This window comes from Triticum aestivum, chromosome 6B, assembly GCF_018294505.1.
Source record: "Triticum aestivum cultivar Chinese Spring chromosome 6B, IWGSC CS RefSeq v2.1, whole genome shotgun sequence".
Lineage (NCBI taxonomy): Eukaryota > Viridiplantae > Streptophyta > Magnoliopsida > Poales > Poaceae > Triticum > Triticum aestivum.
Window position 1 is genome coordinate 182,393,808 of NC_057810.1, and position 16,485 is coordinate 182,410,292.

The 16,485-nt window shown below is 45.2% G+C and overlaps 1 protein-coding gene and 1 long non-coding RNA gene across 10 annotated transcripts; both read right to left on the minus strand.

Annotated features, from left to right (window-relative positions):
• Positions 1–470: 470 nt before the first annotated feature.
• On the minus strand, positions 471–8,230 carry LOC123136462 (uncharacterized). Of its 9 annotated transcripts, none has more exons than XR_006466974.1 (8): positions 7,759–8,230; positions 7,271–7,428; positions 6,999–7,158; positions 6,501–6,644; positions 6,309–6,416; positions 4,259–6,187; positions 2,117–2,728; positions 471–2,029 (listed from the first exon to the last, which is right to left on the minus strand). It is a non-coding gene; the product is annotated as an uncharacterized lncRNA (long non-coding RNA). The 9 variants fall into 9 exon arrangements; XR_006466979.1 differs by adding an exon at positions 7,159–7,180 and having other exon boundaries at positions 471–2,728; positions 6,999–7,072; XR_006466976.1 differs by having other exon boundaries at positions 471–2,728; positions 4,259–5,220; positions 6,096–6,187; positions 7,759–8,228.
• An 849-nt stretch (positions 8,231–9,079) lies between these two features.
• On the minus strand, positions 9,080–10,085 carry LOC123136463 (probable glutathione S-transferase GSTU6). The gene is made up of 2 exons (XM_044555837.1): positions 9,679–10,085; positions 9,080–9,579 (listed from the first exon to the last, which is right to left on the minus strand). The coding sequence occupies exons 1-2, from the start codon at positions 10,000–10,002 to the stop codon at positions 9,211–9,213; spliced, it is 693 nt and encodes a 230-aa protein (XP_044411772.1). The 5' UTR covers positions 10,003–10,085; the 3' UTR covers positions 9,080–9,210.
• Between the last annotated feature and the right edge of the window lie 6,400 nt (positions 10,086–16,485).

The following is a 16,485-nucleotide window of genomic DNA, read 5'->3' on the forward strand; positions in this document are numbered from 1 at the left end:
TGCAACGAAAATGCGTCCAAACGCAAACAGAATGAACATAAAATGGAAATGGATGTCCGCTTGGGCATCTTTTTTGTCTGGGCGGACATAAACGGATGCGGCCGGACCAAATGGGTCGTCGCATTGGAGTTGCTCTAAGAGATTGGAAATTTTCTACGGACCTACCACAACCATGCTAGGTAGTAGTATGATGGATTGTTTCCCATATGTCTGTCATCTAATCATCGATGTATGGTTGAGAGGCATTTGGTTCTCTTTAGCGAATTACACCAAAATATATTTTCCTAGACTTTCGACTGCTACAAAATTTAAGGCCCCAACTTGTTTTCTACTCTGCATTGAGAGGTTTGGGGTCTTGCCAAAAGTTGGAGGTGTTGGTGCTATTTTTATTTTACTAGATGACCCGGTTGCGCCAATGGCGCAAGAAGCCAATTCGAAGCAATGTTAGTGGAGAGTAAGAGATGTAGATGGAAAGATAATGCAATGTGGATTGTATTGCAGACAATAGAATGACTTAAATTGGTTTACAGATAGTAGAATAACTGATATCAATTTACAGAAATAGACTTATATATAGGCAGCCTCACAGCTTATTTAGACATCTTCTTAGTCCGGTTGTGGTCTTCAGAGGATATGTACACATAAGCAAAGTGTTAGTCGTCGGATAATGCTTGCATGGTAGACTTCCACACAGGTACTTGAAGGCCTATAAAAGGTGTTGGTTCCACTGCCACTCCATTTGGAGTAGCCCATATAGTTATTATCTCCGCAATATCTTTGCTTTCATTGGTCCATATGACACACGTGTAGAACCATATATCAAGGAAATCACCAACATGATAGTTATTGTTCTCTAGCTTGCAACAATGAATCAGGATGTCTTCCATTATAGGTGAGGTGGGTTGTTGGTAGCCCTGTAATCCTTATCTCATCTCTTCGAGAGAGGATATGTGATACTGCACCAATAGACACGATGAGAGGACACCAAGCAACCTGCGGTAGACAGAATAAATGGCTTAGGAGGGGAAAACAGAAATGAAAAGAGTGTGTATAATAATCATACTACACAAAGGATAAGTTAACTATGCCTGCAATCACCATGGATAGAATTAGTAACATCTATCTGTTTCTTGAATGGAACGCAGGTGAATGCATCTCCAGTAAGAGAAGAATAGGTAGTGAGCACACAAGTTTGCACTTTACACAGGTAAGTAATTGGATCAGGTCATCAGGTTTGCTAATGAGGTTAGAACAAAAGTTTGGTATCAAAAGTAACTTAATACAATTGCAGAGGAAAGGTTTTGTAAGAAAGGTACTCTGTAAGCAATTTCTTCTGGTCAAAACAGATGCAAAGCAAAGGTGTGAAAACATCAGTTTATCTTGGTTTTTAGGCCTATTATCAAACATCTTGGTTTTTAGGCCTATTATCAGACATCTAGGTTTTTAGGCCTATTATCAAACAGCCTATGAGTGTCACAAAAACAGTGAAGTAGATAAAATCTGGGAGTTATTCAACTAAGTTTGACAATACAAAGTTTATTTCCTGTGAAAAATACATCATCTGGTTTTTAGGAAGATCCAATATACAAACAACAAATGGTTTAATTTACATGTGTCATCGCCATTGCAGAACTAAATACACCTATCCCAGATCCTTGCACCTAGAGCAGAGAAATAATTTCAAGTAAAGAAAAGCGGGAACGATTGTTAAGGAGGTATTTTTGTCGAGGATGTCAGCTGCAACCTCCCAAAGCATAGGGACAACATAAATTAGGGGTTCACTAAGAGTATTATGTTAACAATCTGGTCTCACACATAGCCTAAGTATATACTCATAGGCATGTTCCTTAGTATATAACTAATAACAAAGACGCATTGTCGATCAATTAAACCAAAGTTAATAGTGCAGCGTGTTGTCTGTAAAGTCAAGTGACCATGCAGTTGTTTTTCCTGGGATAAAGATGGTGTGATCTTCTCCATGGTCTTTAGTTTTCATCTTTCAGCCTATGTATATGAAGTCTTGGTTGACCTGCACTTCAATTGATAGTTTGGTAAAGCCTTGTACTAAAAAGATCAGAAAACAAATTGGTGATTAGCATGTACTGCTCCAAGAAACCTGGATCACCATCTGAATGAAAATGCACCTAAAGGAAGGTGTATCACAATTTCTTAGTCCATTCTCATTCATAGTATTCTCCCTGATGATTTCTCAAGATGTTTCAGTATAGATCTTTGGCCACATATGTCCAATACAAAGTTGTCATATGCAATGGAACACATGGTACATGATCACATATATTAACAAACTATCTTCAGAAGATTGGATGGAAACCTCCTAACATAAGAAAATCTTTTGATCTAAGTGCGTGTTTCTTCTAAGGTGGTCAGCAAACTGGACCCTCACAAAAGAGCTAACATAGCAGAGATAAAAACTAATGAACTGAAGACAACCTCAATTAGGACCTATAAACCTCTCAGATGTCATCGAAGCAAACTATCATGTACAGATCATTGCCAACGTTCATCTTGAATGTAAGCAGGACATCCATACCAACCTCAAGTCCTGTTTTTAGGAGAAATTTATTGTATCCATGTTAATCAAGATGCAGACATCATGTGATTGTTCGTCATACTCGGTCCTAGATAGTGAAGCGTTGTTTGCCAAACTGTAGTCCCACCAGTCCGTGCTTGGGATATTCAAACGACAAGCTACTTCCTTTGGTATTTTCTGGGCGACCATATATTACACCCAAAAAAGAGTGAGTGTTATGATCCCAGTTATGAAAATGGCACAAGAACAAAAGGAGAACAAGAAAAACAAATGCATCCTATAGGGCGAAATAGATCGAAAAAAGAGTGTGCAACAGAATGCATGTAACTCAACCTAAGGTGACCAGATCACACATATTTAGATATGTGAAACTGAAGTAGGCACGACAATGAGTGAGATAGATGAAATACATGTGTTCACCGAAGTAGGTACAGAAGGTGAACTCGTTGTGAGATACGCGATATATATGTAATCAGTGAAATACTTCATAAAGTGAAATTGAAATAGGCACCCAATACGAAAGACCGGGAGTAATAGGGAATTCTAAAGAGCAAACACCAACCTTGGTAAGCAGATCAGCAAACGAAGAGCAATCAGATGACAAGGCGAGGAGATCCAGTCAAACGAAAATGAATCAAGAGAGGATGCATTAAAATAACAAGCAGATGGGCCATTGAAGTATGCAAACCATGGATTTATGCCTGCAGTTACCATAGTACATTTTGGCGAAACTACGGAAGAAAAGGTCTGAAGATTTTGGCAATCTATAAGTCATATGATTGTGTAGAACTTACACACCTAAAGGGATTATCTAAGCACAAACCAGCACGAGATGCAAACTAATAGGGCATGATAAACTTATTTGAAGGAGAAGGCGAACCATGACAACACTGATCGAACAAGGTATACAGAATCAGTAAATTGCATATGTTCTTTTGATGAATATTGCAAAAATGGTACAAAAAAGGGCATGTTCAGGTGCGCAATTTCTATGGCAAGACAAGCACCAAACAAAACAAATAGAGAAAGAGGTAACTTAATACCGTAAATCCAAATAACAACTTATCGCAGGAGCAACACAACACCGACTACAATCAAGAAGAATGCACCTGAACTGAAGCATAGGCTAAAGATAAATTCAGAACATGGGTATTCTTATAGCTTTATGCCGCTACTCTAAAATGCAGAGTCACCGAATCCCAAATTTCAGAACCAATCCCATAAATTCAGATCTACTACATCAACCTATCACAGGAAATACACAGGTTGTCATGATACCCCTAAAAAAGGCGCTCTTGGAGGCAGGCAGATTGGTTCGGACGCCCTCGTTATTAGCATAATTGATTAACTATCAAATGAGTATCCACTCAGATTATCTAAAGGGAGATTATTCTTTGTGGTGATCCACATGCTATAAATTTTCAAGTAATGTTATACATGAAATGGAGGTTATATGATTAACTATCATATCAACATCACTCAAATTATCTGAAGGGAAACTCAATATTTTTCAGGCTAAAGCACTGAAACGGAGGAGCTACCCCACTTTTCTTTCTTATACAGATTATACATGAAATAAAATGAAGTATACATGGTGTAAATGATTAGTGAATTGCTCCTCCCTATCCAGACGAATTAATTTCAACCACCAAATCACAGCAAAGAGGACGAAAAGTGAATAAATTGGATGAGAAGGAGCTGCAATACCTGTGGATGGGTTGGAGATAGCGAGGTCGCCGGCAAGGACGCCCATCCAATCATGTTTATGTTTTTGTGAAACCTGAGAAGAATGTGAAAACTGAGATGCAAGTAACACCATAGCTTCCTTTTGTTTTGATTCTGCTGAAAAGTCCCATAGCATGATATCTTCAGAACAACATGTGGTGTGCCGGTGGCATCCAAACAAAAAGATTTGGAACAGGGAGAATAGAAATACACCAAAAGAGATCGTCGTCTTTGAATTTTTTTTCTCACGCCTGGCCTAATTGCAAAGATATTTTTAAATGCCCACATATTTATTTAGCTGATTACTATAAGCAAGAAAAGCCGCCATCATACACAAAGCGGAAGACATTGAGTATGCTCCTATACTCTGTCAAAATTAAACTACACAAATACTTTCAGTTCGAAAATGTATTTTCATTGCCATCATGTCATCATACACATCAAAGAGCCAATAGATTAGCTAACTGACACAATCCATATATTTAGCATCATGATTTCCCAAAAATCAATTAAAAAAATATCACCTGAAACTCAAAAGCAATAACCTCGAGTGATGACCCAAGTGTTGAGGCGTCACAAAAAACTGGGCCATTTTTTGGCCTAATTGGAGGTCGTAAAGGCCCAGTCAGGGTTCTGTTTTTGCCTGCATGGGCAACTGTTTGCATGGGGGCCTGGGGTGAATCGTTCGCTCCAGCTCCTCCCCCAGATCGAACAAAAACGTTCGGTGGGGTGATCGCTCCCTGACGAACAGTTCATTCGTTCCCAGGAGAAAAAAATATGACGTTCCCAGGAAACCACTTTTACACTTTGCATATCTTCGTGCGTATACTAAACATGCCAACGACATCCACACGCTTGAAAAAGTAAATAATCAAACAACACTCACATGAGTTGCAGAGTCCTATCATTTCCGCTTTACCGCCCCAAAAAACAATATAGTTGTTCTGCAAGTAATTACATGACATGATGATGGCTTCATCAAATATCAATTTTTATTATTATTAGTGGCCATGTGCACGCCTAAACCTGATAGCGTGATTCATCTGCAAATTCTTCCTACACACCTAAACTAAACCAACAAGTTATGGTAGTAGCCTAGACAAATAATTTACAAAAAAACAACATAAAGGAGAGGAGAAGGCAGACGGTAAGGCATCAAAACTAAGAACAGGTTACATCCCAAAAGATTTGTTTATTCCAGAGTGAGCATCTGATGAGAGGAAAGTACACTCTCTTAAGGGAAGTAGAACAACTCATAATGCTCACCTGACATGCACAAAACAGAGATCAGCCATGTAATTTTACTGCCTAATATGTTATCATATTTACTTTTCTTGTTCAGCGAAGAGTCGCAGTTTGCAAGTACTATAACTTCATTCGTATTTCCTTGGAAAACAGAGTCAGGTGCAACATTTATAGACCACTGTCTAATATCAGTTAATGGGGAAAGAAGCAATGGAAGCAATGAGCATATAAATTCTGAAATCATCCTCGACAACATCGTGTGCAGAAAATTTTACAAAGGGAAAGAGCAAACTCTTCTTGTATCATACCAGGGGTACATCAAATAATTTTCATTTGCAAACAATAGAAAAAGCCTTAACCAGCTGAAAAATGGGCAATCCAGAAATACTTGACTCGTATAGTCCAGGGATCGCAAAAGTAGCTAATTCAATATCTAGACTCTGAGTGTGCAATGAACAATTGTAGAGTTGGCAAGGACATAAATCCTAGAGTAAAGATATTGATATTAAATAAATGAACTGGGAATGAAGAGAAGGGGGACCTCACTGTCCATGGCTAAGCAAAACAAACTTACATGTAAAGATGTGGCATAGGTGTGCATGTCTCGCCGAGTGAGATACCTGTGGGTTGCACATAATGATGCAAGAGTAGTCTGTCTCCAGAAAACTTCAAAGATACACGACCACACCAAAGTTCAAGTCAAAATTAGTTATGTACAACAGTACAAGATGATTCTATGACTGGCAACCAATTATTCTAGGGTTAGACCAATCAGTTCTCAGCTTACCTAATTAGTTTGGTCTGCTAAGCATTTTGTTCCTAATGCAATCTTCAAGTATATTGTGTAACCAAGTTATTCATTGGTACTAAAGAAAGAACAGCCTGTAAAAATTATCTGAGCAAAGTAGAAAAAATAAAAAATTAGTAAAAAGCAATAAATCCTAATCGCCATCTCAGTCAGCAATATAAAAAGTTCTACCATGATTCTTCAATGCATTGCGAAGTGAGATCCCAATCCCATTTTCATCTCAATCCTTCTCCAGAGCTATTTTCCCCCAATCTTTTTTGGCCAACAGTCTGTAGGAACATAGTGGAACTTCCCCAATCTTCTTTGGCCATCAGTCTGTAGGACAAAATGTAACTTCAATGTATAAGAGTATGACAAATAAAACAATATTTGCACAAACAAAGACGAAATTTTCTAGGAAATTAAAGGGTCAAGTGTAACAAGGCTGGGTGAAGTTTAAGATGGGTAGGACGTTCCATGTGAGGTCCGCTCTGTACAAAGCATGATCATGCATTATCCTATCAATTTGACTACCCTAGAAAGAGGAAGCAAATATTGTACCCATGCCAAACAGTGGCTTGAGAGATGAAACACTTTATGATATACTGTATTTTAGTTGTTGAGATGCAGTTGGACTGCTGAATAAAAAAAATTACACAGCACAGAGTCAGAGATGATGACTGAACTTACATATCTTTTGGAAGTGTTGATTCATCAGTATTTGAATACAGAAACAATGAGCAACCACTCTCAACACTCAGAACCTCGAGAGAAGATATGTGTGTTCACTTATAATCAGTAATCATGAAGATCTTATAATCAGTAATCATGAAGATGTCCATGCACGCACCTGTTTGAACAGCATTAGCAACCTGTGATATGCCAATCAGGATACCTCACAAAATATTCACAGAATAGATCAATATGTATGCAAACCAACAACTGCCGCATCACTTTCTCACCTGCAACTTGGGAGCAGGCCGCCGCCGTCGACCACCGCGCTGCATCTTGGCTACATTTATGAATCAAATTCTTAGAACCCTTGGTATACTGCTATCTGGCAACATCACTTGCAACTTGGGAGCAGGTTGCCGCCGTCGACCACCGCTCTACATCTTGGCTGCATTTATGAATCGAATTCTTAATATCCTTGGTATACTGAACACAATTTCATTCAAAGTGCATAACATGATCTATGAACACAATTTTATTCAAAGCATATGAACCAAATTGACTACTACTTCAACCATTCAACTAACTGCTGCCGCCATTTTGTGAAGTTAATCTAGAAAAGTGGTTACATAGAGCTAGATCCCAAAATAATCACATGAGGAAAGAAAAACTATTTTTATGCAGAAGATGGGACATCGTCTCTTCATACCTCACCATGGAACACCTCACCAACAAATCGGTGCCAGGGGAGGTGGCCGCACGGAAAGAGGAAGCTCACCTTGGTGCTGGCGGCAGATGCAGTAGTCGTCGCTCGATGCGCAGCTCCCAAAGTCGTGCCTGCCGCCTGCTGCACCATGCGTGGCGCTCACCGGCAAGGCACCGGCAGGACGATGTTGGTCCAAGTCGCTGCCGTCCGCGTCCTTCCAGCTCGAGCTCGTCCATGGGATTTCATCCGTTACCTTCACCTCGAGGGTGGCGAGAGAGCATGGGGCGCAGCTGCTGCTCCCCTCCTCCTGTTGAGTCCTACTCGAGGGCGAGCTCCTCCTGCCGAGTCTCGAGGCCGAGCTCCTCCTGCTGAGGCCGGATCGAGGCCGACGGGCGCCGGGAGAGCACGGGCGCCGAGGCCAAGGCGGTGGCGGCGGCAGGAGAGGAGGCGAACAATGCCAAGGCGGCGGCGGCAGGAGAGGAGGCGGCTACGGGGGCGCGGGCTAGGTCTGACTGCTTTTCCTCTTTTCTCTCGCTGCCGCTTCTCCTTTTCTTTTGTCTCGTGCCCGCTCTCTAGGCCGCCCGCTCGCTCGCTGCTCTCTCTGAGCCGCGCACCCACGAGAATGACAGATGGGCCCACCACGGCTGGAGCGGAGGCGCCGCCACTGGGTGCAAACGAGGACGGTAAAAAAACGCCCTGCCAACCCACGAACGCCACTGGCAACCCACCATCGATCGCCCCCGCTTTCACCCGGACACAGCCACGCACACACCGTGTCGCTGCCAGGCTGGCCCGCGCGCAAAGTTGGCCCATGCATCAGTCGCTCTAGCCCGATTCTGCGGCGTTCAAAAGAACGAGCTCCAGATGTTTACCACGGCGATGAAAAGTACGATGTCAATGGACAGCAGTGCGAACCGAACATACAGGATGAATTTGAAAGTGCGAGGATGCTGGAATGGCGGATATTCTAGGAGGGTTTATATATTCAATTTTTGAGGTGGCTGACCAAATTACCTCGATTGAGAAGTCTTTCAAGAAATCATTTTTGCTGGATTGAGGCTAATCTGAGGGGTTTTGCGTGCCTCTTTTGAAACTTCTTATGAACTACAACAGCATGATTGATCAACAAACGGTCACTCAAATATATCTGCATTTCCATAGCAAAGGTGCGAAGAAATATTGACTATTTCTCCTTTACTTGGTCTAGCTCAAGTATCACAACGATGAATGAATATATATAAATTCAGACCAAATTTACCATAAAGTTCAATTTGTAAGCATTTTGCTGGTAGATTAAAAAAACTGTCGAACTCATCTCTTGAATCAGAAAGAGAACCTCAGCTAATACATGCACGCATTATAAAATTTGGGAACTCCACACAAAAGCAAAATATTAAAAACTCAAGGACATAATCAATACTGAATAAATGGATGACATGAGTTACTGCTACATTATTACATCAAGCAGCCAAACAAACAACATTTAAAAATAGCAAATTTTAGTTATTCTGGATGTGTGCTGGCTCAGTTAGACGGTGCAGCGGCAGCCTCTCGTGCCTTGGCGAACTCAAGCAGCCTGCCCACGTCTGGCAGGGCCATCTTGGCCGCGTCGAGCTCGCTGAAGCGCTCCACCCATGCGGCCAGGAGCGGGGTCTTGGCGGCATCGAAGATCTTGTCACCGGACAACACCTCGGTCACCTTCATCCACGACAGAACGCCTCCCAGCGCAACGTCGACGAGCCCGAGGCCGTCGCCGCCGAAGAAGCCCCCTCCCTTGGAGCATTCCCTCAGGGCCCCTTCAAGAATCTCCACCGCCGCGAACGCCTGCTTCTTTCCCTCGGATTTCTCCTCCTCTGTCTTGCCCCTCAACCACTGCCTCCATGGGGCTACCAGCTGAAACACGGAGAAAAATAATGGTCAAAGTTGCTCGTTGGATATCTAAAAGTAAAGGAACGGAGACAAGTAGTTCAAGTAAGTGAAGATAATTTAAACCTTGTCGTCAACGTAGGCCATCCAGAAGCGAGCAATGGCGCGCTCGTAGGGGTCCGCTGGGAGAAGGGACGGGCCGGTGCCGGCGAACACTTCGTCGATGTACTGCAGAATGATCATGGACTCGCAGACCGGGGCGCCGTTGTGGATGAGCACTGGTATCTTCTTGTGCACCGGGTTGGACTTGAGGAGAAGCTCGCTCTTCTTGTACAGGTCCTCCTCCACGTCCTCGTAGCTCAGGCCCTTCAGGGCGAGTGCCAGCTTCACCCTGGTAACAAACGGGCTTGGCCATGTGCCGAGCAGCTTCAGGTCATCTCGTCCGGCCATCTCTAACTACCTCGATCGATGTTTTTTGTGTGTGTGTGTGTGTGTTTTGAAGACCACTGAGATTGCTTTAGCTGCTTGTGCTTGTGCTTATTTTCGATGGATGTTTCACAGGTGGATAAACTGTTTATATAGTGTCTATGGACAACATATGTATGCGTCATCCCTGATGCTACTTCGAGCACAGTGTCATCCGTGATGCCTGGGCGATGAGCATATGAGCATGTGTCTACTAGTCCGGCTATGAATTTTTAAAACTTTTACTAAAAATCAGTTTCCTTCAATCATGCTTGACTGGAGATGAGCCTGTCTTAATTACTAGTATTTTTTATGCACCACCTGCTGCTGCCTCCCATCGCGCAAGCCCTTCCGTCAGCACACCGTCCATCCAGATGTCAATTTTTCGACTTTGCTGCGAGCAGATGATTAAAAATACCGTAGCTACCCTCGTTCGGAATTACTTGTCATAAAAATAGATATAAAATAAATATATTTAGAACTAAAATACGTTCAGAAACAATCATTTCTTCGCCAAGTATCTCCCGATGGAGAGAGTATTTACAATAAAATTCGCCTCATTTGTCACTAAATGTGGAGGTTGTATCTGAATTAAAATTTCAGTTCTGCTAAAGCACATCTAGATGTGCTCTAAGGATTGCACATCTTAGTACTATGTCATTGATTTTATCTAAGACTCATGCAAGCATTTCTTTTGTCTTTTTCCTTTCTTTCTAGTTTAATTGACTTGCTTAGATGTGCAATAATTAGGGCAGACAAAACCTTAAAATTTCAATGACATAATTTAAAGAGACCACCTATTCAACGGTTGCCTTTTTTTTGTTGCTTTTCGTCGATTTCGCTCAATCCAAACCTTCCGAAGATTCTTCTTGGCCAGCTCCAGATCAAGGTTGAGGCTGATCTGTTTCTTCTCCAACTCAGCAAACCGGGCCCCGAGCTCACAAGATTTCTGCGGTCAGCAAACAAGGCACGTCAGTCTACAGAAACAAAGGTTAATCTCAGCAAAAAAAGTGTTCTAAGACTACCGCTGAATCAAAATATTCAACAGTAGTCTCGCGGACTACGCCAAGTGGATGCACTTGGCGTGCCCCCACTGGTCCAGTTTACCACTCAGCATGGTCTGCCAAGCATGAGTATGCAAAAAAATAGAGGGATTCAAAGACCACAGCCGACTACCAGCAGTCGACCGTGGTCTCCGGGACTACACCTAGTTGGTGCACTCTACGTGCCCCCGCTGGTCTGGATTCCACTCGAAACAAGCTATTCAACCGAGTGAAAGAACAATGAAGTGACATTCGACAAAGACCCCCGTCGAATCAAACATCCGACGGCGGTCTTCGGGATCAAATTGAGAGATCAGTCCGAAATCAACTGACCTTGACATTAACATGCAGAGCAGAGCTGGCGTTGTGGGCAGCCTGGCTGGCCTCGTGCACCACCTTCATCTGCTCCATCATAACGTTTGCTTGGAGTATGGCTTCCTTGGCGGCACCCGCCGGGTCATTTGGAGTGTGATGTGCAGCAAAGAGCGACGATGGCAGTACAGTCAGAGCAATCACAGGATCTAAAGCATGGAGCTGTGTAGGAGAAGCAGAGACTTGAGCAATCGACGCCGAGGGACGGTCAGTCGACACAAGATTGGCAAAAGAAACAGTGGCCCGAGTCGGATCTCCGAATCACTGGACCACCGTCTCTGGTGCCGATGTCGACTGAGGCTCCTGGCCTACAACCGTCCTCCCGCTCGAAGCCCTGCCCCTCCTTCATGTATTCTTCTAAGGCGCTTCTTCATCGTCGTCTGGAAGTTTAATGACGTCCCGTGGGGCTACACAAAATGCAACCATAGAGGCTCAATTGACCAGCAATTCAGTCGACAAAACAAGCACAAGATTACAGGATCGTACCAGCTTTGGAAGTAGCCGCATCTTCAGTCTCCTCATCATCTTAAGCCTTGTCAATATCCATGGAAGTCCCGGAAGTTGCAGCACTGAAAAATTCATAGCCCACTCGGTCATAGCAGAAGTATGAGTCAGTAGGAGAACACAGAGACAGAACACTCACGCAGAAGCGACGGGAACGTCCATCTTGATCCTGGGCAAGGTCTTCTGAGGCTTTGAAGGGGCAACCTTGGGCTGCTTGGTGACCTTTTCTGACGGCTCCGGTCCGTGTGCGCTTATGCACTTGCGTGCTCGGAGCCACAGCCTTGTTGCGGCCACCCGCTGGATCATGAGACTGCTTGGATCGGCGCTCTGTGCGAGGTGGTGAGTCGACCTCCTCTTCTTAGTCGTCTGACTCATCACTCTCTTCCTCATCATCATCATCAGAAGATTGCCAGTCGGCGCTCTCCTCTGCGCTATCTGCTTCCTCCTGGACTTGCTCCTGGGCTTGCTCCCTGTTCGACATCGAATACATCTTAGTATAGACCTGCAAGGCAAGAAGTTAATCAAACATCAGTCATATTCAAAGACGGTTGCAAGACAGAATGAAGTACACTCGGTAATAAGGATCGGACCTTGTCCGGCTGGTTGTCAGCGTCGAATGGATCGACTTTCCTGGCCCCCCTAGGGTTATCTTTGTTTTCGGTAATGCTCTTCAGCCACAGGGCCACCATCTCGTCGGGGACCTCCTCTGGGTGGACCCGAGCGGTGTCATTGGAGCCCAAGTACATCCACATCGAATGATCACGGGCTTGTAGCAGCTGGATGCATCGACTGAGAAACACTTCCAATAAATCCATGTCAGTTACGCCCTGACGGACCAACTGAACTACCCTCTCGACTAACATGTTTGTCTCTACTCTCTCCGCTTTGGTCACAATCAGTGAACAAGGTTGCTGGACTCGATCTAGGGTAAAGGGAGGAAGATCGGTCGACTGACCGGGGGTCGGAATGTCTGGCAGTAGAACAAGGTCAACTGCCAGCCCCTAACCGACTCAGGAAGGGTCAAAGGGGGAAAAGTGCTCCTCTTCCTCATTTGAATCCCTAAACCCCCGCACATTTGAATCACATGCATCCTCTCGTCAGTCGGATTTTCCTTCTTCACGGTTTGGGAACGAACTATGAAAATATGTTTGAAGAGACCCCAGTGCGGTCTACAGCCCAAGAAGTTTTCGCACATAGAAACGAATGCAGCAAGGTATGTGATGGTGTTGGGAGAGAAATGGTGAAGCTGAGCACCGAAAAAGTTCTGAAAACCCCGTAAGAAAGGATGCGGGGCAAGGGAGAACCCACGGTCGACATGGGTGGCAAGGAGGACGCACTCACCCGCCCGCGACTGAGGCTCTATCTCGTCCCCCGGCAGCCTCGAAGTCCCGTCGGCAATCAAGCCCATGGAGGCCAGATCTTCCAGATCCTCTGGCCGGAGCGTGGATCGGATCCAGTCCCCCTGGATCCAACCAGGCGGCATCCCAGACCTTGACGATGATCCCCGACTCGTTTTCTTGCCCTTCGCTGTCGTCGTCGCTTTCTTCGCGCACTCCAGTGCCGCCGTCTTATCCTTCACCACTGTGGCAGGCTGCGCATGGGCGGAGCGACGGCGTCAAGGGCGAAAGAGGACGCGGTGGAGAAGCAGAGGAAGAAGAAGGGGAATGGGAGTGCACTGTGCAAATGCATCGGCCTTGACACCTTTTATGGGCCTACTTCCGAGTGGCTGACGAGTGGGCCCGAGCGATCCTGTCAAATCCCGCAATAGTCACGCACCGAATACGTGGCGAAAAAGGTGGCATAGAAATCGAGGCGCCCATGTCTATCCGTCCCGTTTACTGCGGCGCGCTCCACCTCGCGCGCTTCCCCAAATTTTCGGATCCCGTGAGATCCGGGAACCGCAGTAACCAATCGTGCCGAAGATTTCACACCATATCAACACTCGAAGATTGCCAGCATAAGTTCACTCGACGACCTCTGAATCGATCAAGGCGACTGAAATGAAGTCGAAGTTTCAGCATGAACCTCGAGCTCAACAAGAATGCCTATGAAGCATAAGAGTCAAGTCAAGGTCAACTTCAACTCGCTATCGGACCTCAATCCATTCAGGGGCTAATGACGATGCCATGAACCTATGATAGGGTCATAGGTCTGACCTATACGCCCTACCCAAGGTCACTACCCTAGAGTCAAGGACATTCAAAGTATAGCAAGAAGTACTGACTGAAGCCGTCGAGTGCAATCCACTCGACCAGTCACCTCACCCGGATACCCCAATTTCACTCGACCTGTATGGAGTCATTTGACCATACAGGAAACCACTCGGAGTACAGAAGACCTAGAGTCACTCAGGATGGCAACGGTCAGGCGTTCACTCTGTAGTCTTAAAGATCATTAATAGCACTTTATAGCTGGCGTTACCAGTAATGCTCTGTCTTAATGTACATTGAACCCCTGTAACGGAGGACGCATGGGGTCCTGGCGCACTCTATACAAGCCACCCCCCTCCTCTGGGACAAGGGTTCGCACCCCTTGTAACACACACCCATATTCCAGTCGACCGCCTCAGGGCACCGAGACATAGGGCTTTTATTGGAAATATGCCCTAGAGGCAATAATAAAATGATTATTATTATATTTCCTTGTTCATGATAATTGTCTTTTATTCATGCTATAATTGTGTTATCCGGAAATCGTAATGCATGTGTGAATACATAGACCACAACATGTCCCTAGTAAGCCTCTAGTTGACTAGCTCGTTGATCAACAGATAGTCATGGTTTCCTGACTATGGACATTGGATGTCGTTGATAACGGGATCACATCATTAGGAGAATGATGTGATGGACCAGACCCAATCCTAAGCATAGCACAAGATCGTGTAGTTTGTTTGCTAGAGCTTTTACAATGTCAAGTATCTTTTCCTTAGACCATGAGATCGTGTAACTCCCGGATACCGTAGGAGTGCTTTGGGTGTACCAAACGTCACAACGTAACTGGGTGACTATAAAGGCATACTACGGGTATCCCCAAAAGTATCTGTTGGGTTGACACAGATCGACATTGGGATTTGTCACTCCGTATGACGGAGAGGTATCTCTGGGCCCACTCGGTAATGCATCATCATAATGAGCTCAAAGTGACCAAGTGTTTGGTCACGGGATCATGCATTACGGTACGAATAAAGTGACTTGCCGGTAACGATATTGAACGAGGTATTGGGATACCGACGATCGAATCTCGGGCAAGTAACATACCGATTGACAAAGGGAATTGTACACGGGGTTACTTGAATCCTCGACATCGTGGTTCATCCGATGAGAACATCGAGGAGCATGTGGGAGCCAATATGGGTATCTAGATCCCGCTGTTGGTTATTGACCGGAGAGTCGTCTCGGTCATGTCTGCATGTCTTCCGAACCCGTAGGGTCTACACACTTAAGGTTCGGTGACGCTAGGGTTGTAGAGATATTAGTATGCGAAAGTTGTTCGGAGTCCCGGATGAGATCCCGGACGTCACGAGGAGTTCCAGAATGGTCCGGAGGTAAAGAATTATATATAGGAAGTCAGGTTTCCGCCATCAGGAAAGTTTTGAGGGTCACTGGTATTGTACCGGGACCACCGGAAGGGTCCCGGGGGTCCACCGGGTGGGGCCACCTATCCCAGAGGGCCCCATGGGCTGAAGTGGGAGGGGAACCAGCCCCTGGTGGGCTGTTGCGCCCCCCCCCCCCTTAGGGGGCAAGTTTCCCCCCTGGCCGCCGCCCCCCTTGGAGATTGCATCTCCTAGGGCCGGCGCTCCCCCTAGGGGCGCTATATAAAGAGGGGGGAGGGAGGGCAGCCGCACCCGTGCTCTTGGCGCCTCCCTCTCCCTCCACAACACCTCTCCCTCTCGTAGTGCTTGGCGAAGCCCTGCCAAGATCGCTGCTGCATCCACCACCACGCCGTCGTGCTGCTGGATCTCCATCAACCTCTCCTTCCCCCTTGCTGGATCAATAAGGAGGAGACGTCTTTCCCAACAGTATGTGTGTTGAACGCAGAGGTGCTGGCCGTTCAGCACTAGGACCTTCGGTGATTTGGATCATGACGAGTACGACTCCCTCAACCCCGTTCTCTTGAACGCTTCTGCTCGCGATCTACAAGGGTATGTAGATGCACTCCTCTCTCTCGTTGCTAGATGAACTCCATAGATTGATCTTGGTGAAGCATAGAAAATTTTTATTTTCTGCAACGTTCCCCAACAGTGGTATCAGAGCTAGGCCTATGCATAGTTTCTTTGCACGAGTATAACACAAATTTGTTGTGGGAGTAGATGTTGTCAATTTTCTTGCCACTACTAGTCTTATTTTGCTTCGGCGGCATCGTGGGATGAAGCGTCCCGGACCGACCTTACACGTACGCTTACATGAGACAGGTTCCACCGACTGACATGCACTAGTTGCATAAGGTGGCTAGCGGGTGTCTGTCTCTCCCACTTTAGTTGGAGCGGATTCGATGAAAAGGGTCCTTATGAAGGGTAAATAGAAATTGGCATATCACATTGTGGCTTTCA

Excerpts from the sequence above, each read along its gene's own strand:
- LOC123136463 (XM_044555837.1), bottom strand. The coding sequence starts at position 10,002 with ATGGCCGGACGAGATGACCTGAAGCTGCTCGGCACATGGCCAAGCCCG. Across the intron at positions 9,580-9,678 it reads TGGCCTACGTTGACGACAAG|CTGGTAGCCCCATGGAGGCA; the intron begins GTTTAAATTATC and ends TCCGTGTTTCAG.